This window comes from Charadrius vociferus, unplaced genomic scaffold (assembly GCF_000708025.1).
Source record: "Charadrius vociferus isolate BGI_N301 unplaced genomic scaffold, ASM70802v2 scaffold356, whole genome shotgun sequence".
NCBI lineage: Eukaryota > Metazoa > Chordata > Aves > Charadriiformes > Charadriidae > Charadrius > Charadrius vociferus.
This window is the reverse complement of record NW_009648717.1, coordinates 2,353,313-2,380,649: the sequence shown is the minus strand read 5'-3', so window position 1 is coordinate 2,380,649 and position 27,337 is coordinate 2,353,313. Positions and strand designations below refer to the sequence as shown.

General features: G+C 38.2%; 1 protein-coding gene across 2 annotated transcripts in view; it reads left to right on the top strand.

Annotated features, from left to right (window-relative positions):
• TLN2 (talin 2) overlaps positions 1-27,337 on the top strand; it is a 111,249-nt gene that overhangs the window by 6,375 nt on the left and 77,537 nt on the right. For both annotated transcript variants that reach the window (XM_009886691.1, XM_009886690.1), the window contains exons 6-19: positions 1,443-1,570; positions 6,877-6,940; positions 9,111-9,215; positions 10,166-10,321; positions 11,225-11,326; positions 14,945-15,021; positions 16,683-16,863; positions 17,549-17,662; positions 18,314-18,422; positions 19,104-19,312; positions 20,130-20,228; positions 22,602-22,769; positions 24,279-24,573; positions 26,867-27,033. In XM_009886691.1, the coding sequence (XP_009884993.1) occupies positions 1,443-1,570; positions 6,877-6,940; positions 9,111-9,215; positions 10,166-10,321; positions 11,225-11,326; positions 14,945-15,021; positions 16,683-16,863; positions 17,549-17,662; positions 18,314-18,422; positions 19,104-19,312; positions 20,130-20,228; positions 22,602-22,769; positions 24,279-24,573; positions 26,867-27,033 (1,974 nt within the window). The remainder of the gene's footprint in view (positions 1-1,442; positions 1,571-6,876; positions 6,941-9,110; positions 9,216-10,165; positions 10,322-11,224; positions 11,327-14,944; positions 15,022-16,682; positions 16,864-17,548; positions 17,663-18,313; positions 18,423-19,103; positions 19,313-20,129; positions 20,229-22,601; positions 22,770-24,278; positions 24,574-26,866; positions 27,034-27,337) is intronic.

Here is a 27,337-nt window from a genome sequence, read left to right as displayed (position 1 = left end):
TGTTGCCGAAATACTCCATCTTCTAGAACTCCAGTTCTGGATGTGCTTTGATTTTACTTTTTTGTCTGTCCCTCCAAGAACAAGTGATAGTACAGAGGCTTTGCTGATTCTCCTTAATCAAATACTTTCAACCCAATAATGGACATTCAACCAAAACTCCATTGACTTTCATGTCCTTGTCCTGGTTTCCTTAAAATTCATTAATGTCTTTAGTCTTTTAAGTTGTTCTTTTTAGTTCTTGTCCCCATTCTTTTCTATAGGTGATGCTTCCTCTGTAATAGAGAGTCTCAGCTCAGTCTTTCAACTAGTTTTCAGCTTCTCATTGCTTTTCTCTTCCACCTGATCAGTGAGAGAGCTGCTTCTACACTCCTTTTCCAGTCTTCAACCCAGAGAGTGCACAAGGCACACAGACTTTCTGTTCAAAATGGATAATATCATGTAACATGGTGGGAGTCCACCTAGGCAGGTTCCCCAAACTGTTAGAGCTACTATACATACCTTAACAAAGCTGAGTTTTATGCAGAAGATACTATTTAACTGAAGGCTCCAGAGAAATTGTCTGTAATGGAGTCTGAAAAAAAAAAAAGCACGATTTTAAACTCTTTGTTAAAGTTACTTTTAAAAAGAAAAAAAAAATTAAAAAAAATTGAAAGTTGAATGGAATGTTCAGTTGTCACACTTGCAGCTTGTTCAAATGGGATCGCTCTAAATTACATTTTTAAAATTTTGAGGGAAAAGATAAAGATGACATTGCTTGTAAGACTGCATTACATTTTTCAAGTATTTTAGAAGACTGTATCACACTGAGCTGTTCTCCTGTCACTTAGATATTTCTTTCAGGCTAGTTATGACAGTATGTGTTGTTACTGCCCTGTCACTGTTTTGTCTATGGATAGATGAGCCTTCTATTGCCAGAGCTATAAGCTCCATCGTCTTCTATGGCCACTAAATTTAAACAAAAGGAAGGAAAATTTTGTTTACCTTCTCCTGTTGCCATTTCTATAATTGTAATGTGGTTTTTACTTACTAGTTATACAGATTATTTTCCCTGCTATTACAAGGAAGTGAGATAAAAGCTTTTACATGTGTGTATGTACACACGCATATAGATCTGTATATATATGTGTACTTAAACATGAGTGTATATACATATGTTGTATTTTATACACACATACGGCAGGAAATGGGGTGTCAAGTCTCCTTTTTTATGAAAGTTGCTACAATCATTGTTTCAATAAGTCTCTATAGATATTCACCAGAAAATAATCTAGCCCTTTGTTTAGTCTATTAGTCATAAGCACATCCAGAATGGAAAAATAAAAGATATTCAGACAGAAAAGTGTGTTGCTGGATTCCTGGGCTGTGTTCAAGCCTTCAAGGAATTTCACAGATGTAATAGTTATTTTGGATGTCCCTGACATGTCTTTGCTTACCTCCTATAGGCTCGTGATGACATTCTGAATGGTTCCCATCCTGTCTCCTTTGAGAAGGCCTGCGAGTTTGGAGGCTTTCAAGCACAGATCCAGTTTGGACCTCATGTAGAACACAAACACAAACCTGGATTTTTAGAGTAAACATTTCTAACTTCTATATTTGGGTGACCTCAAGTGCAACTAGTGTTGAGCTGTCACAGACTAAATGCATTGTAGTTCTTTAAGCAGAGGTGATCAGGTTGAATGTTTTCTGTCGCAATCTCCCTGTGAAAGGAGCCTTACTGCCCAAATGGGCAACCCCAACTGATAAGGGGAGCTTTGGTAGTGGCTTATTAAGCAGCACAGGGCACCAGCTCCCCCCAGGTTGCCACTTAAGTATGCAGCTGGATTCCCCAAACACCTGGTAATGTGGGAGAACTGGGATTTTGTTTTCCTTGAAAATCTACTTCTGCCTGTATTTAGTGTGAATGTGTGAATTAAGCATACATCAGTATATATCACAGATGTTTAAATTGCTAGGAAAGTACATGAATGGAAAGATGCTTTTTGATTGAATGAAGTTAATATTGCTGTGTGTAGGGGTTAAATTTTTCAAACGTTTTAGTGGCATTCATCAGTTGTTGAGATTCACCCTCATGGCGTTGTATGAATGGAGATCTAGAATCGTGCTCTTTGTTTCAGATGTGGACAGGATTCCTGATTACAAGTGACACATCCTTTAGCCTTTATTGTGATACTTTACTGCTGTCAGCAGGGCAAGTTTAGTTTGACTGAAATTTAGATGTCCTATTTTTCTACCAATTTTGATTTTCTGATTGGTTTGCCTGCAGTAGAATTAACTGAGGGCCAGAGTCTGAGGAAAGGAATGTAGGAAGGTAAAAGAAAGCTATTTACAGTCCATCAAGCTTTGCCCTACATATGAGGCTCATAGATACCTTAATGGGATGTGCAAAACAATGGGTGCATATTTGATTTCTCTCCTGTTCCACTGGCCAAGTGCTCAGTGCTGACTCTTATATTTCCTTTGTGAGTCTGACACTGGGGTTTACTGTATCTCAGGGAATCACTTTTAACTGGTGGCTTGCTTTGGAACATGCAATGCTGCAACACTGGTTGTTTGAAACACTTCACTTCTTAAAGATTTTCCTGAAGTAGCAGTTCAGTTGTGCAAACAAACCATGTGAACAAACATCCTTCAGTTCCAGTTAATAATCAGCTTTTCTTTGTACTGTGTGGCTGCTACTGATTGGCCCATGAAACTTTCCTAATAGAGCTACTGATGTCTCTAAGAATTATGGGGATCCGGTGTAATAGCTTTGCTGTAGTCCTGGTTCTTATTCCCTGGAATTGTGACCAGTAACACAACAGTCATATTCTGGGATTTGTCCATTGTCTATTTATTCTTCCCTTCTCCGTTCACTCACTCGAGTATTCCTACAGAAAACCATTAGGGTATTACCTCATGACAAGCTAAAGTTGTGTCATGGTAATTATTTCAAGAGTTAAGTGTTCCCAGCAACAGTTGGTTTTAATTTTTAAAGCAATAATTCCCCCAAAATTTAACTAGCAGTTTTTGCAAACTGCTGTGTAGAGTTCAGTTGCTTAAATTTTTGTAAGTTTTTTAGGTGTTCTACTTGGTCTTTACAGTGTAAAGATATTTTATTTTTTTTCTTTTTGAGCTCCCATATAGTAACTGTGTTTTATGGTAGACTGAAACTGCTGGCTGGATCATATCTCTACTTTGTATGCAATGCTAGATAGCTTGAAGTCCATCACAGAGTAAAGTCATCATGCATACTAAGTGCATTATCTTTTTTTTTTTTTTTTTTTTTTTTAATCCTAGTAGAAATGAAAGGTGTAAATAACGAACCGTATGTTAGAAAGACAACATTACTCCAGTGGAAATAATTTAGAACCAGAATTCCAAAATTTAGAACCTTGTTATTTTCTGCAGGGAATTTTTTCTACTGTTGTTTTATTTTCATTTAATTGGGCTTTGACTGTATTAGGATCAAGCCTTGCAGGTGACTAGGTGTAATCGCTCACTGTCCTGGTGTATAATGAGTTTCATAAAATTAAGGATTTCTGATTTAGAAGTAATTCTGTTCTTGCTCTCTGTAAAGGACCCTGCTCCAGAACCGTAAGTCCCTAGTCATTGCCTTCTACTTTCAAGTATACACATTTATGGTTTAGTTTTGTATGCGTTTGGCTGAACGTACCCTTCATAACAAGCTTTGTGTGAAACCTCGTGCTTTTGCTTTGTGAGTCTAAAGAGGCCAAGCACTTCTGACTCCTTATGAATAATATACACAGATAGTGTAGATAAATGCTGATTTTTATTTATTTATTTATTTATTATTTTTTTCTGAAGATGCCTCTCTTGTCCTTTCAGGAAAAACTTCCTAGGGTTTTATTTTTCTTGAAAAAGATTGAGCTTTTTTAAAGTTTCATCCAACTATTTCCCACTCTTTGGTGGATGAACATTGATTCTTTTCAAGGATGAAAGTAGTTCTGGTTTGTGTAAACTGTATGGTGGAGCTCAACATGGGAGATACATTTGAGAGGTGTCTATTCACTCACTACTGAAACCTGACCGTGCTACACATTTGCTTAAAGAGAATCTGTCAGCTCATACAAAAACATCATGTAACAGAATACTATTAGTATTTCATAGCATTATTTTCAAACAGCTATTTCAGTTTGCCAAGTCTGCAATATGTTTATATACAGAGATACTTTGTATCTTTTTTGTTACTGATAATTGATTTTTGGCACAGATGAAGATTATTGCCTGCATGTTGTTAACACTTTGTTGTCGGTTGTTGGAATTTCCTTGAAGCTCATGCCAAAGTAAATTGTGAAAGCTCTTAAACTATCAAATTGCAAGTAGTCCCTCTTCATGCCCTTCCTCATACAGCTGAAGTTTTGCATAGCACCTACAGAGGTACACTGTGTTTAAATTTGTTGAGAGAATAGCTAATAAAGAACCCATACTCTTCATATGAAGGTAGGAAAGGAGCAGCTAAAACTACCCACCTGTTTTTCATTGCCGAGCATGCTTGGTGACCAATAAGATAAATTCTTTAATCTAACCAGTTTTACTGTGTTAAACTGGGTTTTTTTTCAAGAGCACTAGATATGCCTTTATGCTAATCAATATGTTGGCACTCGTATAATTTTTTTTTAAGAGCTGTAGGAACAAACTCACAGTAAATGAAGTTAAATAAACGCTGTTAGATTGCTGTTAGATTTTTTTTTTTTAACGGAATTAATTGTGGATTGTAATAATGTGTAATTAAAGAGATGAAAGGTGGCTAACTGATATATTCCAGGTGTTTTTGCTAACTCCGTTAAACAAGCTGCGAAATAAAGTGAAATTGTTGTTTGTTGCATCATAAAGAAAATATCTTGATTATAGGTAGCATTAAAATAACTTCAGCCTGTTTACACTACCATTTCATCCTTTCAGTTAAGGTGATTACTTGTCTATTGATTGAAAAATAACGGAAGGTGATACAAGGAAAAAGCGTTCAATCTACATGTGCAAGAGTATACCAAGGTGCTTAGTGGACAAAGCGCAAAGTTGTTTTCTTAACTCTTGCTGCTTAAACTCCAAATAATGTTTGCTTAGCAATGTCTTCATAAATTGCATATTAGTTAACAAAATAAGTAGACATGATTAAAAATGCAATGGTCTTGATAGTTTATCTACATGTGGACAGCTAAGAAAATTAACTCTAGTTAATAAAAGATGAGAATTGGAAGAGCATTAATAACTATAATCTTTCTATATAAATCCATTTCCAGAATTAAACTGGGTTTAACTCAGGGGTTTTTTTATTGGTTTGGTTTGGTTTTTTTTGCATTTGCTTTGGAAGTGAATTTAACCAAAGTGGTTTGAACCTATGAAATTCTGTATAAAAGCACGCATTGTTTCACAGTGAAGGCACCAGCTTTTTAGGATAATAAGCCATATTCAGTCCTTATCTTCTAAATTAATTAGGCTCTCCAGTCTTCCCCACCCAGTGATGTGTCGCTGGAAATAATTCCTGAGAAGAGATTTCATGATTAGTGAGATGTAACTACTGGAGCATTGGAAGAAAGATTAACAGGGACAGTTGTTCTTACTTTGATTTATATTGCTAGAGCTTTATGGAAAGAACAGAATGAATTATCTCATTACTGAATAGTATTTTTGAGGAAAGCGCAGAATCCCGATTTAGTCTTATATTTTGTTTGTCTGCAGTGGCAGGCTTTTGTGTTTAAAAATAAAAGCAAACTACAAAAAAAAAAACAAACAAAAAAAATCAAACCCCCTCATTGCCCCCAAAACCAAAAAACCTCACTGAACAGTCGAGTAAATTTTTTGCCAATCTTGTTTAAAAAAATCCATAAATCCATCCTTCTCAAAACTTGTAATTTTCCATGATATTAGGTATTTCTAGCTTTCTGTGTTCATAGTGTGCTTGCTTACAGAATAATCAAAATGAGGAGGAGATTCTCCAGTCATACTTTTCCTGTGATTTTTTTAATGGCTCAGAGCTGGGGGGCGGGAGGTGTCCTTAGATACCAGTTTTTTTTGAACTGTAGAAGTTTCTTCAGGCTGAAAATGGATTGCTAAATATATGACATGGTTTTATCAGAGTAGAGCGTTCCAGATGGGAAGGTGCAATCCGGAAAAGAACTGATGTATGTTAAAGCGTGATGTTGATCTGTCTTCAAGTTGGGGTGATGCTTGGCTGAGATAAAGGGTTTATTTTATTATACAGCAGGGAGGTACAGGTGTGGTGTTTAAAGATTCTTTCTGACTAAAATCCTTCATGGAGGCTGAACTTGCTTAGTTTACTTTGTATTCTGAGACCCTTAGTATCTGAGTGCTACAGAAATTAGGAGTGGTTATTTATAACGTTGTTTTTGAGGTAGTGACTGGTATTAAGTGTCCACTTAAATGGCTTTGCAGTTTTTCAGTAAAATATTAGTGTTCTAACATTTCTTGGAAGACACAAAGGAATAACTTGGTCCTGCATGTCAGTAAATCAAAGTAATAGCAGTGTCTGAACTCAGACACAGAGCTGGCTCAAGCTTTGATGTCCCCTTCTTCCCCCAGATTAAAATGACTATATTTGGATTTAGATGTGAACCCCTTTGATGAGACACACCATATAGTTTAAGAGTGGAAAGTGTCCCAGCTATTATTTACTTTTGATGACTTTTCAAAACATGAAGAGGTACATGGGGATGTAACTAAAGTGTTTTTCTTACACAAGTTACCCTCTTGCTCTCATCCTACTCAGCCAGAGTTTTGCTTCATTGTATAGGTATTTTATGCCCATTTTGGGAAGCTTGGGGGACTTAATGCCAATAAAGGAGCATGAAAAGCATCCCTCGTCAAGAGGGCACCATTAACTATGAAATTGTTGTTTGTTGTTGTGTTTTTTTCTAGCCTAAAAGAATTCCTGCCTAAAGAATATACCAAACAAAGAGGGGCTGAAAAGAGAATATTTCAGGTAATTGGGAGGCTGAAAAACCTACTATAGTTTCACTTTCTTTATAAGATAAATACAAGCTTTCACAGGTGTATACTCTGTATATAATGAATTCGATAACTATCAGAAAATCAAGTGTAAAGAAACTGACAGATTCTGTTTTCTTTATTCAGCAGATTTATTGTCCTGATCCTTTTTTCTTCACTGATGATTATTCACTGTACTTTGAAGGGCCGAGAGTGAATGCTCCGTATTCTTGAGACTTTTTTCTCAGTTCCATTGAAATGTTAGGATGTGTATTTGTACTAAAATAGAAGCACATATAGGAAAACTAGTTTTAATTTCATGCCTTTATTATTCAAGCTTGAGCTTCAAGTAATACAGAGTTGTGCTGGCTAATGCTTGAGTTCAGTGATGTGTCTGGGAATCACACAGTTCTAAAAGACTCAAGCAGTTGAGTAAAAATTTACTTATATGGTTGGAAGTGCTCTCAGAGTTTGAGTGCTGTGGATGCACTAAATATCTGTGCCTACAGAAATGTAAGTTTGGCAAGACAATATAAATTGAAAAATTCTGAGGTCAACAGCTGAAATAAAGTCAGATAGTTTCTGGAAGGACATACCAGTGATCTGTGATCTCCACTTGGGAGACAAGTTGAAGAGCATGAACAGATTGCATGCTTTCCTATGTCTGTTACACTCCCAGTCTAGGAATTCTGTAACTCGGTACGTCTGTTCCACCTGGAGCTTGTAGTACTTTCTCATAGACGAGGATGTCTAACGCTTTTCTGTATGCCTTTAGCTGGTGGCAGTGATGTTGCAGTTCAAGCAAAAGAAGATTCATTCACTTCTGAGTATCACTATCATGCTCTTCATAGTGTGTGATTTTTGCTCATGTCAGATATGATCTGTGAGTAGTTTCGGTCATTACATACTTCAGTGCATGGACAAGAAGTTCATCAGTGAGGGCACTGATGCTGGGCAAAGATACAACAGCAAGGTAGAATAAGCAAGCTGTCTTTTTGAAAAAAATCAGCCATTTTCCTGAGTTCTCAAAATTCTTGAGTTTGGCAGGTGATCTTTGCCAAATAGTCCACCTGCAGTGACTACATTTGGGCTCCTTGCTCTATTGGGATCTGGTTCTCTGTGCTGAACTTGACAGATATGATTGGTCTGTGTCCTTGGGATGCAGAAGGGGTTTTGGAGTTGCAGTTGCTCCTCCCAGTGCTCCTCCGTGGAACATTGTCAAGATGGTAACTTAAACTGGAGTAGGAAAGTGTTTCCCACGTTCTTGGTGCTCCCCCTGCTGCCGTTAGTCAGCATGAAAGAGGTGGCAACCAGCAGTTCAGAAGAATGTGAGGGGAAGATGCGGTGCGATACGGAATCCCACAAACAGTATTTAAAGAGCAGGACATTGGGATAGGATTTTCAGCAAAACGGTCTGGTGTAAGAGAGCAGATGCTGAGATGAAGTTTGAATAGGTAATATTAGTAGTTGTCATTACTTACAGGTAATAGAGTTTAGTAATGAGTAAATTGTTTAAATAATAAATAGAAATTGAGCTACAAGATACACCTAGATGATATTCCAGGATGAACTATTTAGAAAAATGATTGTTGCTTCTTCACCTTTAGAATTCTTTTCACGTGATGGGAGAAAAATTGTGGATAACAGTGCAATTGGCAAAAAAAGCCCTTCGGAAATACCTACAAGAGATGAGAAAGGGTCAATTACAAGGCATGAGGCTTTCATGAATCAGAAGTTTGGGGCACAAAGCAGGAATAAATATGCTTTTGCTGGAAAAAACATATGGGTGATGGGACTTTTAAATGATTTTAAAAAGCTGAGAAAAGAGGCATTAATTGTGTGAAACCTCATGGTGCCAAATAGCACCAATACCTCGAATTTTAAACTGTTTCAGAAGTGATTTAAATGTGCTTGATCTGAGGCACAGATAGAATGGATGATGGTGAAAGAGGAGTGTTCCATTTGCACAGGTTGTTTTTGTTCTCTGATGTGAGGAATTATGGGATACAGTCTTGCTAACATTTCTAGCCAGTATTTTTTCAAATATTCTAGTTGTAATGATTATTAACTAAGTATCCTTAAACAGATAAAAGCTATACCTTTTGTGTGTGTGTGTTTCCAGAAAGCCTAGTTTCTGCCTAAGTGATACTGAACTGTCATTACAGGAGCACAAAAACTGTGGTGAGATGACTGAAATAGAAGCCAAAGTGAAGTATGTGAAGCTAGCCCGTTCCCTGCGGACCTATGGAGTGTCATTTTTTCTTGTTAAGGTAATGTAGATCTTGCTGACCTTACTCAATGGTTGGTTATGTATTACCTCAGATTCTGCACTAAGTGAAGATCAAAGGTGTTCTTTCAGCCTTCTTTCTGAAAGCAGCATTTGGAAGAAAGTTTAAATTACTATGTGGGACAGAATTATAATTTCCACTTACATCCTTGTCATACTGCTTCCAGAAAGTTGAGTCTGTCATGATTTAATTTCTTCAAATTGGCGTTTCTTCTTTTTTTCTTCTGATTACCAATGAAGTACTGTCTTCAGAAAAACATTCACAAAGAACTCTTAAATTGTTCCTGTTTAGAAGTTTAATGATAATGTGAGTTGCATGCTGAAAAAAGAAGTTGCATCTGAAGAGCAAGTTCATTGGCTGCATGCTTAATTTCTCTTAGTCCTTACAGTCAAACAGGTCATGGTCTTAAGGCTGTTGAAACGATTTGGTACCAAGATACTGATGTTCTGCTGTGAAAACGGGACTGAAGTATTAGTGCATGAGTATTCAGTAATCACTGACATAGAATGGAAAGGAGGCTACACTTAGGCAAATGTTTTCACTCCTAGGTTCCCACAGTTACACCACAGAATCTTTGTTGGTAGCTGGATATTGATAGATTGCCTTTTCCTAAAGTACTGCATGTCATGCACAAATTCTAGTGAAGCAGTGCAGAGGGTAATACTATTAATACTTTGAAAGATTTGTGTTGCCTTGCATCCTTTAAGGGAAAATGTCCTCTTAGGCACCATTACAGGTGAAAGGAGTCTAACAGAGCTGTTGAGCTAAGTTGTGTATTAGAAATTATACTGAAGTTATGGTGTACAGTTTTGAGTAACTAAAATATTAAGACTAACAAGCATGGACGTTTAGAACAAGCTGCTAATTCAGTGGGGATTTGTTAACACAATGTAGCTCCATTTGAATGAAAAACAACCTTTCACACTTTGTAGGAAAAAATGAAAGGCAAAAACAAGCTGGTTCCTCGTTTGCTGGGTGTAACCAAAGATTCAGTGATGCGTGTGGATGAGAAGACCAAGGAAGTGTTGCAGGAATGGCCACTGACAACTGTAAAACGCTGGGCTGCCTCACCTAAAAGTTTCACTCTGGTAATCTTTTTGCATATATTCAGAAGAAGAGGGATCTATGTGGCAAGGAGCAATGGACTTGGAAAAGTTTCTTCAATGTAACTTGTTCTGTCTGTAATTTTCTAGCATTATATAGAGTCACTGAATCCTAAACTAATAAACTGGCCCATATTGGTGTCTAGGGTCAATCTGTATTTTGATGTTTCTAGACAGACCGGTTCCCCAAAAGCGCTGTTAAATTCTTTTGAAAAAAACCACTATTTAAATATATTCTGTGCGTAACCACTAAAACAGTTAAGAAAACATCATTATTCACACCTGCTTAAACTCTTACGGTGCTTGCCATTCAAAATGCACTTTGACTTGCAAGATATGAATGTAACCAAAGCTAGATGGTTCATTAATACATTTGATAACTATGGATTTCAAGAACTTGCATAAATGTGATGGTTTTTTAATGCTTTGGTCCATAAGAGACCACTACAACAAGAGTATTTTGGGTATGAAAAGGTTGTTTAAAGAGCGAGAGGCAGTGGCTAGAAAATGACATTCACTAACCACATGGAAGTAACTTCCAATTGCATGGGTGATTATGCTTTAGAATAAAATTCTAAAGACTTTTCTCCATCCTTCAGTGACTGAGTCTGATAAAGTCGGGCTAAGTATCTCTTGGTCCTCTGGCATTTCCATTTGTGAAACATCTGTTACTAAGCTGCAATAGGAAGCATCCTTCCCGTCTCCTCCCTCACCCCTTATGGACAGACTGGTTTAGAATCTTGGAGCAGTTTCATCTACTGTTGCATACAATAAAATGTCTATGCAAACAATTTTAAAATTTGAATTCTCTCACTCATATTTGCTACTTTTTCTTCACTTGTTACTTTCTATTTTCAAAGGTTTTTTTTTTTTTCCCTTTTCTTTCAGGATTTTGGTGAATATCAGGAAAGCTATTACTCAGTACAGACCACTGAAGGAGAACAGATCTCTCAATTAATTGCAGGTTACATTGATATCATCCTAAAGAAGGTATAGTATTAAGATGATATGTAGTAAAAACAGTGAAAATCACTGTAGAGCAGGGCAAAAGCTCAAATGTCTTGAAGTTGCAGTTTTCTTTCTCTCATGAAGTCAGTGTTGTATCTTATGTTTTGATGTTATTTATTTTTACCTTTAAGTAATATAAGCTCTTTCTTTTTGACTTAAGTGAGTGCTTCTGTAAAATATCAAGGCTGTTAACTATAGGGGTAGTATGGGTCAGGCTGAGTACACCACGCTTGGGCTTTGTTTTTTTCTGTCTGGAAGGTGAACTGCTGGCGATGAGTGTGTCCAGAGAAGAGCTTAAAGCTTCAACTATGGATTTTAAGCTATGAACCAAAGTGGTGGATCAGGTTGGAAGAAATGATCCCATGGGAGCAGCATTTAAAACTACATTAAGGACTGCCACAGTAGCTGTCCAGTAGCTCTTGAATGTAATGCATCAAAACGGGGAAAGTTTTTGGCAAAGCTTAAAAAAAAAAAACAACTAAAACAAAACCCCCCAAAAAACACAAAACCAAACCTCCAAAAAGCATTATATTGCTTTAAAAATATTGTGATCAGTAAAGCGAAGAATTACATGTGAGTTATGCAGAGAGAGGGATAAAATCTGTGTGTGTGAAGAGGCTGGACCATCTTGAAACTTGGTTTTATTGAGCATGCCTGGTAGGAGAGAAGAGAGGCTGATACCTATCTCCAGCATTCAAAATATTCACAAGTAAATAAACGCAATAGTAAAAACCAGTTTTGCTAACAAACATGGAGCTGAATGGTCATACTCTAAGCATGTTGTATAGGAAAGTGAGGTGTTTCAAATAGCATCGATTGCTCCTTGTCAAATTTTTTCTTTATTGAGGCTCAACCAAACTACATCATTATTTGCTTTAATAGATTTTAATAGTAAAAAAAAAAATGACAGAAAGCTAAGCAGCTCAGGAGAATTAACTGCCTCTGTTCATGAGAACATTGTCGGATGTAACATCAAATGTTATGAAGTCAGAGGTTGAGGAGTATTGCCAGAATTCATCACAACACATGCCTTTTTCTCTGAGGCTGTCAGTCTCAGGTTTAATAAATCTTAAGTAAACTGGAGGTTTCTGTTGATGGTTTAAAACTTAAAACTCTTAATCTTCAAAAGTAGCTTTGCTCTCTAATGCCAAACTAAAGCAGCCTTTGTCTTGATAGAATACAGATGTGCGTATTTCCACTCCCTTTGATTTCTTCTTTACAATCTGTTGACACAGCCAGTTTGAAAATGAATGAATTAGGAACAGGTTAAGGAATGAACACCCATTATGCTTCATGATGCATATGAGAAGCATGCAGTTTTCAATTGTCGAGCCCAAGTTATCTCTGTGGTGCATGTCTCAAAGTGTGGTTTATCACTCTCAGTTGCATAATGTTAATTCTTGCTCTTTTTTGGACTGTTCCTACTTATTTGCTCTGATGTGGATTGGTGGGGGATTTTTTTCTGCTGAAGTATTATTGGTGGAACATTCCCCACCCCCCAACACCTCTTGTCTTGCAATTTTAGTGGTAGGTTGACAGGGAACCCTAAGCTAGAGCAACTTGTACATTTTTTTTTAATTTAGATACCTTATTTTACTTCACATTAATATGGAAGTAAGGCACGATCTTGGCTAAACATAAGCAGTTTCAGTTCATACATTAACTCAAACTGTAGTAGTAAGAACTTCTTTGAAGAGAGGGGGAGGGGGATATTGATGTGCATGAGGACTTCCCATTAAATGTACCCACGGTCATAGTGGGTGTTTCTCTATTTTTATATATATATGTCTTTTCAGACTACAAATCAACAAGGTGGAAAGCAGACAGTATCTTTGCATTTGGTCACAAGTAGAAATTGACTGTTTTTACAAGGCAATACTTTTATGACGTATGGTAGTTTCCTGTTGTTTCTAGTGGTTTCCTTATTCCCCTGTATTTACCTCCCTTATATAACTATAAAAAACTGCCTCAAAAAGTCAGATGTGAATACTGTCGAGAAGTTTGAAGTAACTGTGGTAAAATAGCTTGCATACAGTATTCAATTCATTGTCTTTCCTATGGACATGTATTTCGTAGTGGTAGGTAGCACAGTACAGTAACACTTCAGGATGCTAAATGTGACTTGTATCTGAGCTCTAGTTTCAGAGCAAAAAACATGAGCCTCAATAAAAGTTCCTGGCGAAAATGTAGATCATAGAATGGTTTGGGTTGGAAGGGACCTTAAAGATCATCCAGTTCCAACCCCTTCCACTAGACCAGGTTGCTCAAAGCACCATCCAACCTGACCTTGAACACTTTCAGGATGAAGCATCCACAACCTCTCTGGGTTAACCTGTTCCAGTGACTCACCACCCTCAGAGTAAAGAATTTCTTCCTAATATCTAATCTAAATCTACCCTCTTTCAGTTTAAAACTGTTCCCCATTGTCCTATCACTACAGTCCCTGAAAAAGAGTCCCTCCCCACCTTTCCTGTAGGCCCCTTTAGTTACTGGAAGGGGCTATAAGGTCTCCTCAGAGCCTTCTTTTCTCCAGGCTGAACCACCACAACTCTGTCAGCCTTTCTTCATAGCAGAGGTGCTCCAGCCCTCTGATCATCTTGGTGGCTCTCCTCTGGACTCGCTCTGACAGGTCCATGTCTTTCCTGTACCGAGGGCTCCAGAGCTGGATGCGGTACTCCAGGTGGGGTCTCACAAGAGTGGAGTAGAGGGGGAGAATCTCCTCCCTCGCCCTGCTGGCCATGCTGCTTTTGATGAAGTCCAGGATATGGTTGGCCTTCTGGGCTGCAAGCGCACATTGTCAGCTCACATTGAGCTTCTCATCCACCAGTACCCCCAAGTCCTTCTCCTCAGGGCTGCTCTTAATCCATTCTCCACCCAGTCTGTATTTGTGCGTTGGATTGCTGTGACCCAGGTGCAGGACCTTGTAGCTGGCCTTGTTGAACTTCATGAGGTTTGCACGGGCCCACCTCTCCAGCCTGTCCCAGTTCCTCTGGATGGCATCCCTCCCCTCCAGCATGCTGACTGCCACCACATAGCTTGGTGTTGTTGGGAAACTTGCTGAGGGTGCACTCAATCCCAACATCCATGTCACTGACAAAGATGTGAAACAGCACCAGTCCCAGCTGACTTCTGAGGAACATCACTCATCACTTGGATGTGGAGAAGTTGACCACAACTCTGTTCCTGAGTTAGAAGAGGATGGGAAAGGGGATGGTATATGTCTTGTGTGTGCTGGGATTTGCTGTTGTTCCATATCACTCGGTCCTTAGAACATTTTTTTTTTCTCCTGTGAGAAAAGACAGTATCTCAGCACTTTCTTTATACCACTTTGTTCAAAAAGGCACCAGTAGGCTTTTTTCCTTTGTGCACTTAATCTGCCAGGGCTTAGAACCTCATTTGTTAGATGCTGAAGGGCACCTCTTCTGAGGTGGAGGTTGTATTTTCACACACTACCAAAAAGCATGCTGTTTGGCATTAGACAAGACTCTGCAAATGATTTGACTAGGTTTTTGATAAATCGTGAGGAAATAGTGGAGAGAAAGCAAAAAGTGACACATGTTGTTTAACTTTTTTTTTTTCTTTTTCCCCTTTCCCCTCCAGAAGCAAAGTAAAGATAGATTTGGGCTTGAAGGTGATGAGGAGTCAACCATGTTGGAAGAATCTGTTTCACCTAAGAAGTGAGTGTATACAACAGGAGGAAATGTTCGTTATTTAAAAGTGACACCTTTTAGCTGTGGCAGTTTTTTCAAATGAAATAGTGTAGTTATTACTGTTAAAGAATAATTTCCTACAGGGTATTTCAATAGAAGGAAGTACTATTCCCAGGCAATTAAGCAGGCTCCTAGCTTCATTTGAGGATTGAATAGCAGGTATTTGTGTTAAAATTGTTGGTTAAGGCAACCAGCGGTTGTACCAGTTTGTGGTAATGTGACTGTTGAACAAAAGAACTCAGGCTGTAATTCAGTAAAATGCTGGGGGGCAGTAATGATGCAGAGCTGAAAATGTCATGTTAGATTTTTGATCTTCATGCAAACACCTAGGATTTACAAGGTTTCAGTTGCTTTTGTCTGCTAGGTCCATGGTTTCCAGTAAATTTGACTCCTGTCAGTTTAATTCTACACTGTGTCATGAACAGAGCTGGCTTATTTTACCAAACCAATTTAAACCAACCAATCAGATGTGTGGTGACAGTAAAGGTAAGGTTTTGTACTAGTAGGTCAGTCTATGGTTCTGATAGGAAAGTAACTGAATATAACAAAAAGCAGAACTGTAGAGCAGGCCATACTCTTGAAAAGGAACATTAAGTTTTTCCATGCAGTGAGAGAATAGAAATAGGTTCGTGATGTTATAAGCTGTTATATACCGCTCAAGTCTCCTCTTGGAACTCTCAGGATGGCGGAGTCAGCAGTGTGTATGTGAAAAGTCTGTTTGATTTCTTGTTAAACATACAGTTTATAGGAGATGGACTCGTTACATATTTAATGTGGCCTTATGTGAAATTTCAACATTTGACGGCTCACACGTGTTCAGATGTGCTTTCTTTTGACATTGCCCTTTCAAAATCACTTCCAGAATATACTGTTAGCGAAGTGCTGTGCAAGAAGCCCAAAACTTGTAATAGATGAATACAAGATTTTTCACAATTGAATATACTTTTTTTCTTCAGCAGATTCTTGTTGTTAAAGCCAAAATTCCTGTCAATGCTTGTAGCTGTTAAAGCTTGAACTATATTTAAATATGAGCAGTATATCTGGCAAAGTGGTTCGTGTCCATGGATGACAGTAACTTTTATTATTCTTGAAAGTATCCTGCCTCCTAGTCCATTTTCTGATGGGCTGCTAGATTATTAGCAAGTACTGTGTGTGCATGCGTGTAAAGAGGCAAGAAAGAATGGTAGCTTTTATCCCAAATCTAGAGATTGTTTGCAAAAGGCATCTCCACAGGCTTCATGCTCCTGTTTTCTGTTCATCAGCCTATGATACAATTGAAACAAAGCAGTTGTTACACCTTAAACCTCATTCTGGTTCTGTCTGTCACGCATCTTACAGGGGTGATGCCTTTCTACCACGTATACTAAAACAGCGCATTGCCTTATGTTTGCTTATTGGTGCTATCAATATTTTATCAGCCAACAGCCCCAGACTGATTTTTTTCTAATATGCTTGAAAATGGTTAGAAAAGACAACTGTAGAGTTTTCCAGCTTCTCCAAATGTTGTGAAATGCAATTTAAAATCCTAAAGGAAGGACATCTGGCATGACTTGATTTGCAGGAGCTAACTAATTCTCTCTGTGTTGGATTTTTCTTTTTTCTTTTTTGTGTTTTTGTTTGTTTTTCAGATCTACCATCTTGCAGCAGCAGTTTAACCGAACAGGGAAGGTGGAGCACGGCTCCGTGGCACTACCAGCTGTTATGCGTTCAGGGTCCAGTGGTCCAGAGACTTTCAACATTGGTATCATGCCTTCTCCCCAGCAACAAGTCACAATTGGTCAGATGCACAGAGGACATATGCCCCCACTTGTGAGGAGCCGCATTGTTTTGTTTTTGAAACTTTTTTTTTTTTGCATTTGAAGCTGTCTGTGTTGCAAGTAGTCAGAAATATCGTGTTACACATATTACTAAGAGCAGGAGGAGAATATAGAGTGTGGCTTCCTAGCTGTCCTACTGAATGTAACTTTTAAGCACCCCTGAAATATTTAAGGTATCACATTTTGATATACACAGCCAAAACCTTGCCACAGATAGCCATCCTGCTCTGCCTAAAACTCTTCGGTTTTCTGTTAGCTTATGCATATTGATGGCAAATTAGTTTTAGAATTGTCCTTGATTACATTGGTAGGCTGTCCCGTGAAATCAATAATGATATCCTAGAAGCAAATTCAGTTTTCATGTTGCTAGAATGCAAGTCAGTAAGACAGCTTGGTATTTTTGTGTGTCTGTTGGCCTTTATTTCATCTGAGAAAGTTCAGCATTTTACAAACACGTGCAAGTACAGAGGAGTATAAAATGGCATAGGCAGAAACAGTACTGAGAGGAGTGTTATAGAGAGCTTTGCTTTCTCTGTTGTAACAGGAAAAAGCTAGCTATCTGAAATGGCCTGGTCTGATTGTTGGGTTGTAGTCCTGTCTCTTCATGCATCTGTAACATCTGCTTGAAGTGCTATTTGGAACATAGGATGCAGCCATTTCCTTCCTTTGCCTTTCAGACCTCGGCTCAGCAGGCCTTGATGGGGACTATTAATACCAGTATGCATGCTGTTCAGCAAGCACAAGCTGACCTCAGTGAAGTTGATAACCTACCACCTCTGGGGCAGGACATGGTGAGTTTTTCTAACCCCTTACAGAAGTGAATCTTGATGCTTTGGGGTGTTTACAGATCAGTTTAGTCATTGTCCCTGGATCTAAAGTGGTATCACTAAAGCTTTTAAAGTGAAATAAAAATTTTGTGCTCCCTAAGGAATTTCATGTACAATGTTCCGCCTCACTCTGATCTGTCTTCTGAGATTAGATGTAGCAGGCTTCCTTGCATAACCATGTCAGGAATCCTATTTGTTTCATGTGCATATGTATGATTAAATGCAAACTGTAAGCGATACTTGTGGTGGGAGTGACTGCTTCCTGGACACTTGAAAAATAAGAACAAAATATGATTTTGACATTCTTGATCCAGGTTAAGGCAGGAGGACCGATCAAAAGACTTGTTTATGGGGGACTGTCAGTCAAGTGCTTAACCTTCATGCATGCACTGTTTATTGCGTTTATTTTGAGGGCAGCTGTTGAAATGTGATAGCAATTGTGTACTGAATGATTCAGCAAAAGAAAATGCTTGCTTTCATTTCAGTATAAGGGCTGTGTTGTTGTCCTCTGTTTCACTTTTAAAGGTTCATGAAAGTTCGAGAGATTTGCATAGTATCTCCTCTTACAGAACCTCACTGCAATCCTTAATTCTTGTTTTTATTATTGCTCTTCAGGCATCAAGAGTATGGGTTCAGAACAAGGTTGATGAATCAAAACATGAAATACACTCTCAGGTTGATGCTATCACTGCAGGAACTGCGTCTGTTGTTAACCTTACAGCAGGTAAATTTCAAAGGGAAGGATTTCCTTGCAGTCTCCAAGTTATTTATCGGTCTAATTCAAGTAACTTAGGTAGCTGGAGAAAAATTTTCTTCAAAATACTCTAATAGCTAAGTGCATTGACGTGTGGAATAAGCTTTCTGTCCCTCCCAACACAATTTTTTTATTTTCAGTTTATCACTAACGCTAAAGGTATGGCCATTGATGAAGATAAAACGTAGCCTGCTTATTCAACAAAGTAAAGTAGAGAGTGTTTGCAAGGTTACTACAGAAAAGCATTATTGATCTGACAGTTGTTAGTGAGATTGTGTTTATTGACAGTGGTTTTTTCTTCAGCAGATTACAAGTTGAAGGAGCTGTGAGTGGCTTAAAGGGGTCAATACTGTGTTACCTTGGGTTCTTTCATTGTTGAAAGATAGCTGAAACTGGACTTTCAGCAAGTTGCACTGAATGAAGAGAAATTCTATTAGAAGATATATTCTCGTAGAAGAAGAAATGTAGAAACTGGAAAAAATATAGCAGTCTAATTTTTTAAAAAACAATGATGAAATTACTTAGTAGGCATTGCTTGGCTATCTGGAAATGTCTCTTTTGTCTCTCACCAAAGTCTAGCTTGTGGTAGCTGCCTCTTTTCCTTTTTAACCACTAAAGCATTCTGATCATGAAAAAACATTTGCTCTACAGGGGACCCAGTTGACACTGATTACACTGCTGTGGGATGTGCAATTACAACCATCTCTTCCAACCTCACTGAGATGTCTAAAGGTGTGAAACTGCTTGCTGCTCTCATGGATGACGAAGTTGGAAGTGGAGAAGACCTCCTGAAAGCTGCTCGAACGTTGGCTAGTGCTGTCTCCGACTTGCTGAAGGCTGTGCAACCTACTTCAGGAGAGGTGAGTAGATGGAAACTTTTCAGGTTCCCTCTTTCAAGTGCACAGCTTTGGCTTTTTTGAGACGTTAGCTTCTAAGCCTCACCTGCTCAGTGCCATATAATGTCCACTGTGCAAGCAGTTCTCTTGACTATTTCTTTTTCCTTCGTCTCTCTCTACCTTTATTCCTTGAAGTCTTGCACCTTGATATTAGAATGTTCTGTGTTATGTGCAGAGGTTAATTGATTTGTGTAATAAATAGTTAGTTTACTGTATTCTCTTTTAGAAACAAATTTCAAACAGTACTATGACTCGGTTGGAAGTGGAGAGATCCTCAGTCATTATTTTTTTTTCTCTATCGTTGTCTACTTTGACATGTAAAACGAAAAGTTTATCCCTCTGTTGTAGTTTTCCAGAAGTGAGATTTGTACTGACCAGTACAGACTATCTTGGTCAGTTTGTTATTAGCTGGAGTCTGCAGCCAGTTTGCCTTAGATCTCTTTTCTTTAGGTATTTGTTTCGAAGAATGTGAAATCTCCTCATGTTTCAGACCAGGTGGCATACTGACTGTCTGTTCTTAATTATCCTTGGAGTCATTACAACAATGTCTGTTCGAGTTCTTCAAAATTCTTTACACGTTCTCTGGGAGCAATTAGATGAAACTCCTGAGATACGGATATGCAGTTGTGCATGTGGAAAAGTACAGATTTTCCTGAAGTATTTCTGCTGTGTAATATTTTTTTTTAGCGATGTTGATTGCAGAAGTTCCTTGAGGAAATCTAAAATTCAAGTAAAGCTTGTTTCCTTTGAATTAATGTATTTCACCGTTATATTTTTCCAGCCTCGACAGACAGTTTTGACTGCTGCTGGAAGCATTGGGCAAGCAAGCGGGGAGCTACTGAGACAAATTGGAGAGAACGAAACAGATGAAAGGTTCCAGGTAACGAGGGGGTTGCTTGTCACTGTCAGAACTGTGCAGCTTACTAATGAGGAGGCCACTGCATAAAACCAGGATTCCAAAAGTGCAGTTAGGAAAGGCTAGATTTGAAGTTTCTCAATGCTAATTGAGGTTAATCCATTATGAAATTGGTTTTAATTACACAATCACAGAGTGCTGATTTCATAGGAAACCCTTACTTCATTCTGTGCATCATACAGATGCTTTCTTGCTTCATGGAGAGCTGTTTACACTCTACTCCCTCTAGTGTTTAAAATACATGGCGCATGCTGGTCAGACGTCTGCTTTTCAAGTTCTACTCTGCTTTTTACTTTCACCATGGTGTTCGTCATTGGCTTCTTTTATGGTGACTTCCAGTACCTCAGTGTTGCACAGATAATACCTTTTATAGCTTTCCTGTAGGATGTCATTCTATTTTATAGGTGCAAAATTTGGCATGGAAGACCAGAGATCTGCTAATTTGACATACCCTATGTCCTGTTGAACTCTAAAATTCTGGACATTGAGTCACACTTGATGTGTTTGAATCACAGTTCCCATTTGCTTCAGTTGCAGTGGAGCACAAGTTATATCACACAGTACCAAGTCAGACACAGAAAATCAGGAACAGCAAACAACTTGCTTTTACAAACTCTGCCTATCTTCACTAAGTACATTGTGTCAGATGCAAGATTATAATTGAGTTTTCCAGGGGGACATGCATAATCTTAATCAATTATTCTGAATGCCATAGGGATTTTGTGGGAAGCAGTGTATTAAAACTTGGATATGCACACAGACAACTTCAATCCTTGCCCTTCCTTGTGTTTCACTGCCTTTGCAAGCTAATGACCTATTATGCCATGTATTTCTGAAGAATGAATGAATGTTTCTAAATAATGAGTATTTCTTCTGGTTGAATACAGTGGTTTTCACATAAGTGTTTGCTGTGTCTGTACGTATGCAAATAAGCCAAGAGTTTACACAACCTTTTGGTAAACTGAGTGAAGAAAATTATTGTATTACAAATGTAATTTCTTTAAGATCATTAGTGTTATCAATTACCAAATCGTAATGCCTGTATGACTTAATAACAGGGTTAGCTATTAGCAGTTTAAAACCGTTGTTCTTAAGTGCTTTCTAAAAAACGTGTCTGGAGTTTTTTTCATTCAATGCCAAGAGCAGGTTTGCACCAGAACCAAGAGGAAATCGTTTACAGCTACAGATAGACCTCTGGAGTACACTGTATGCAAGATGTCCACTAATATATCTTGCAGGCTATTTTAGACACTTGATCCACTAGTAAATCTGTCTGCAAGTTTCATCAGAGTTTGCATTTGTGTTCCTCGTTGAGTATGTATTGCAGCCCTCTCATACTTGGGTAAGGGAAAGAACCTAAACATTCTTATAAGTGCTATGGAGTGTTGGAGAAGGTGGGTAAGGAGCTATCATGCCTTATGATGGCTTATCATGCCTTCATATTCTAAAAACAAAATGAAAACTAGTGTCTTAATTTTTGAAATCCAAGGTTTTCTTTCTGCTGTTGAAGTTAAAATTATGCATTAGTGTATCTGTAGTATCTTTTTACAGGAAAGCTGTGTCATTTTAACAATATAGGCATTAGGAGCACTCCATCCCCCTAAAAAACCGAACTGTGTGGAATGTAGCATTTTAAGTGGGGAAACACAAAGACATTTTCTTAACTTTTTTCATTGCAGGAATTAACACGAGTGTGTTTTAATTTTGCAGTTTCAAAGTTAACTGCTTTTTTTTGTATGAGGGGACAAATGTTCTGGAATTAAGACCTATTTGGAGTTGTATTTTAGAGCAGTAATTTATAGGGTTACATTTACGTGAGAGACAAGGATATATTGTGGTTGCAAATGGCATTTTCAAAAATAGAGTGGCAATTGTCATTACTGTTAAGCACAATTAAGTACTTGAATTTGGTATTAACTCAAGTACTGTCTGTCCCCGAGCAGTTTGCTCCTTGAGGATGTTATCCTTATTGCAGAAAGTTGTCATATGTTTAGTGGTGAACTCCAGATGTTTTTGTACTAATAGGATATTCTCAGGAAGTGAAGATAAGCACGTTGCAATTTGGGACAGGGATTTGCTCTTACGGACTCTGAGCCAATTCAAAATTTGACAGTCCATACTCATTCAGTCCAGTAACTTGATAATGTAAATAGAGAAGCAATTTTACTGAGAACAGAAAACTGTCAAATTTTCTGAGTAATAGCCATGTTTGCTGCTTTACACATAACAAAATGTTTGTTTCGATACAAAACTTCCCACCTTCGGGAGACTTGATCTTAATATAAAAAAGCATATACTTTTTGTTCATAAGACTGAGTTTTCTCTTTATTTTACCAGGATGTTCTGATGAGTCTGGCCAAAGCTGTTGCAAACGCTGCTGCCATGTTAGTGCTGAAGGCCAAGAACGTAGCACAGGTTGCTGAGGATACAGTCCTGCAGAACAGGGTCATTGCTGCCGCTACACAGTGCGCACTCTCTACTTCCCAGCTTGTGGCTTGTGCGAAGGTGAGGCTAGCAGTGTTTGTGAGGTGGCAAGGCATTGTTTTGAGTGTATGCTTCTGTATATTTTCCATGGTCTCAGACGATACACTGTCTTAATATCATAGCTCTAGATTTATGCAATATCAAAGTTGTTGGTTAATAAATTTTCGCCCATAACAGTGGCAGTCAGGAGCCCAGGTGATGTGAGGTGTTGCTGTAATCTCCAGAGAAGGTTCCACAGATAACAGAGCCCATCTGACAAATTTCTAATATTGATAAAATAAAAAAGTAAAAAATATTAGTTCAAGAAGCACAGCTTGCCTTGGGGGACTGTGCAAGTTTTCTAATCAATCCTAGAATTAGGATGGGTTCACCTCATTTAAAGCTAAATAATTAAAAGTTGGTGTTCTTGCTGGAAATAAGATTGAGTTGGTGATCATTTACTTTAAATGTATTTGCACTAATTTACAGTAGCCCAATTGTTTTAATAGATCCATTGCTTTTGGCCAAGTACTGATTTTCAGTCTAAGCAAATTGCAAAGGAGTTGAGATCAGACCTCAAATTCTGAAGTCTGCAACTGGAGCATTACATCTTCTGCAACCTTTTTTGACTTACAAATAAATAAAATGCTCATTTGATTTTAAAAATAAGAGTTTGCATTTCCTACTGGGATGCTGCTTTTGAAGTCTGCAGTGTCGTCTTTTGCAGGGAGATGGGTATTCAACTGTTGTGAAACATCCAGAAAGTTTATACTAAAATTAAGAGCCAGTATTACATATTAAATTTTCAATATTTTCTCCTTTATTTTTCTGGACGCAAGGGCTTTTTGTAATGCATATGTATGAAGTTTCATTATTTGGACTTACTTGGATGTTCTTACTGCCTGCGAATTTTTTCAGCATGGCATAAGACACCCAGTGGCATCCTGTTTTCTCATAAGATAGGCACAGTTCTCCCATTGCTAAAAGCTGTCCAGATATGCCTGAACAAAATGGGGGAGGGTTGTTCCCAATTGGTGGATTATAGTGTTTATTACTTGTCTTGCGGCTTCAGAAGTAGAGCATTCTTTGGCTTGTGCCAAGCACTGCTTTTATTTAAACAAAGAAAGAAAGGGCTGATAAGAAGAAGACTTTACAAGACCAATTCCAATTAAGATTTCATTTTATTTGGAATTCCAGGGTACAGAAGTGTGTCAGTGGGTGTATTTACTCTGGAGGAGTTTGGCCCATGCCTGCTCCCCAGAACCACTGTCTAGTGTTCGTTCAGTTCAGCTGCTGAAGAAGCATGAAGCAAGATGGGGGCCTCCGTTCTCAGAATCTAAGTTGAGATTAAGTTAATGATATGGAGAGCCCAGATTCCTATTCTAAATGTCTGAAGCTACCTTTTTAAAAACTCACTTTCAGGGTTTTCTGTCTAGGGAAAACAGATAAGTTAAGGATTAAAAACTAATGTAGTAGACAATTCACTTGTTAGTAGTTAGGAAACTTGCAAATAAGCCTTTTCTGAATGCTTTGTGTCCTGTCCCCATACAGGTTGTGAGTCCTACCATCAGCTCTCCAGTGTGTCAGGAACAGCTGATTGAGGCAGGGAAACTGGTAGACCGTTCAGTAGAGAACTGTGTGAGGGCCTGCCAGGCTGCCACAGATGACACTGAGTTACTGAAGCAGGTCAGTGCAGCTGCCAGCATTGTCAGCCAAGCCCTGAATGACCTCTTGCATCACGTCCGCCAGTTTGCGAGCAGGGGAGAGCCCATTGGACGCTATGACCAGGCTACGGATACCATCATGTGTGTCACAGAGAGTATTTTCAGTTCGATGGGAGATGCTGGTAAGTTTCTCCGATGGACCATACCTTTCCATGATTCAGAGATGTACACATTTCAAATAATGCAAGTCAAAAACCTTCTCTGAAAATTACTGTGCTTCTATGCTACTGATGTTTTGATGGGTAGTCATTCAACCCATAACATTAAACTAGCAAAATGCACATAGCCGTGTGCTACATAGAATGACTATTCTGTGAAAACTATCAATATCATGCTAAAGGATCACTGTAGTATTTTGTCTGGTTTTTGCCACTGCTTTAACTTCACAGAATTGTGTAGCAATTTCTCACCTCCAAATATGAAGCCAAGTACCTGAGCGAATACTTGCTAGTGATTGATTTTATTATGCTTAGATTTTGTTGTAGGTTTTGAAACTTCTGCTTTTTCCTACAACATTTCTGAACGGGCAGCTTCTAGAACCAACCAAAACTTGAGATGCCTAACATTTAACTGATCCAACATGAATTTTTAGTAAAGAACCGGTAAATTACTTAGAACGGTGACATTTCAGTAGTTATAAGTGTCATGAGGTAGAACACCATAAAGAGGCAGTATCAACTTGAAGTCAAGACAATTCAAAGGAAGTTTTAAATGGGATCAGTTTTTAAAAGCAGTAAAGGTGAATGGTATGGTTTTGGTCTTTTCTTTCGAGTTATATAAACACAAGGCCAGTAAAGTAAATATTTTAGTCAGGGTTGTATTCATGTTACAGTTAATAAAAACAAACTGATCTTTTCTTGTAGAGTCATCTTAGGTGTTGTTTAAGAGGTAAAACTCTTGGATGCTTCTTATTTTAAGAAACTGTCATTTCAGCTGTGCAGCAATCCTCTAGAGGAAGGGAAGTAATTAATGCAATTCTATGTCTATTTTGACCCTAGAATCTTCTTTATGAGAAACGAGTGATTAAATTTTTTGAGATGCACAGGAATGTTTGCTAAACCACTCCTAATTTTCCAATTGAAAACTGCGGAAAAAGTTTTCTAATTCTCTGTAGCTATTCTAAGGAATTTAATTACTGTAGATGTGCACAAGAAAGCATGTCAAATTTTTTTGCTGTCACTTATCATTCAGCTTCTATATAGAAGGGTGCAGTAAAAGATGATATTGGATAGCGTTTATTTGCCATTCACGGTCAAATATCTGGTTGCGCAATACTTAATTTTTAGTAGAAGGCGTTCAGATTCCAGTCAGTGTTTCCGAATTAGCATTGCACTCCTGCGGTTGCAATTTTAACAACAAAGAGGCTCTGTCTTGTGACTGCTGTATTATTGCCCAAGCAGGTTATTCTTTCTGTTTGATTTACTGGCTTAATACTGTAAGAAAGGATGTTTAAAGGGATTTTTTTCAAGTGGAATATTTGGACTGGGAGCTGAGTTAACCATTATAGCAAAAAATTTAGTTGCAAATTGCATACTGGGAAATAGTTGGTAACAGCTAGAAAACTTTATTTTTTTTGCCTATGCCTGACCAAAGGAGCCTGGTAAGAAGGCATTTAATTCTGAAGCCCACCTGTGACCTAAAGGAGCCATTAGAAAAATGCTACTTTGGTTTTCTTTCCCATGACTTTTTAAGAGCATTTGAAGAGAGTGAGGCCTTAGACCCAAACATGTCGTACTTGATTTGATAACCTAAAGAAAGCTGAAAGCTTTATGTGTTCAAGTCTGTTATGCAGGAGTTCAAGTGTACGTTTTAGTGACGAAATGAATTTGCTCTAGAAAGGGTATGTATCCACTTCAGAAGCATTGCTCTTTCATCTTCGTGCTTCACCATGACCAGAATGTGACTCCAGTATCTTAAATATACACCTTATGTTTGGCCAAGACCACCTAGTTGGTGCTGAGTCTTTTCTGACAGGTTTCTTAATTTAGTTTATATTAGACAGAAGATAATTCCCCAAAAGAACTTTCCCAAAATAATAGGTGAAAGATAGGTAGTTTTTATTAAAGAAATGAAATCTTGGCTGTAATTTGAAAGCAAGACTATTAGTCTTTACTGGCCCAGTAGTTTCTCCAAAATGTATATTCAAAATTACCTGAAAGTATTGATTTGGGGGTTTTGTCTTGCTATCTAGAATGCAAATATGGTTTTTTCGTAATCTCCACTGTACCGGTTACTTTCATTTATGTTGTGATCCAAGGTTTTGTTAATGAAACTTCTAAGTTATGAACTACTTCTGTATAATTTTCAAGTCAAAAGAATACTTCAGCAGATGTAACTTTATTTTCATCTTGTTGAGATTACTTCTGAAACTGAAATGCAGAGAGAAAGAAAGTAAAGTGTAATTGTATACCACAGGTGAAATGGTCCGGCAGGCCAGGGTACTGGCTCAAGCCACTTCTGATCTCGTCAATGCCATGAGGTCAGATGCCGAAGCAGAAATCGACATGGACAACTCTAAGAAGCTCCTGGCTGCCGCAAAGCTCCTGGCAGATTCTACAGCCCGCATGGTTGAAGCTGCAAAGGTACCAGGGTGACAAAGAACTGTCACCTGAGAACTGTATGGTTATACACAAAGAAGAGATGGTATGTGGGCTATTATAGATAGGACCTGGCTGATAGTAGGGATGGTTTTTCTTATCCTGTCGATGCTCTGCATTTAATGACTTATCCTAGGTATGTTCAGAAAAAACAATTTATTAGTTACCTGGGTGGTTTTTTTGGTTTAAAACCTTTCTTGCACTGCTTTACTTACTTGCGTGCAAGGGTAGTCATGACTCAAGCCATCTAGGGCAGTTACCGCCAGCCATAACCACTGTGATGCCAAGT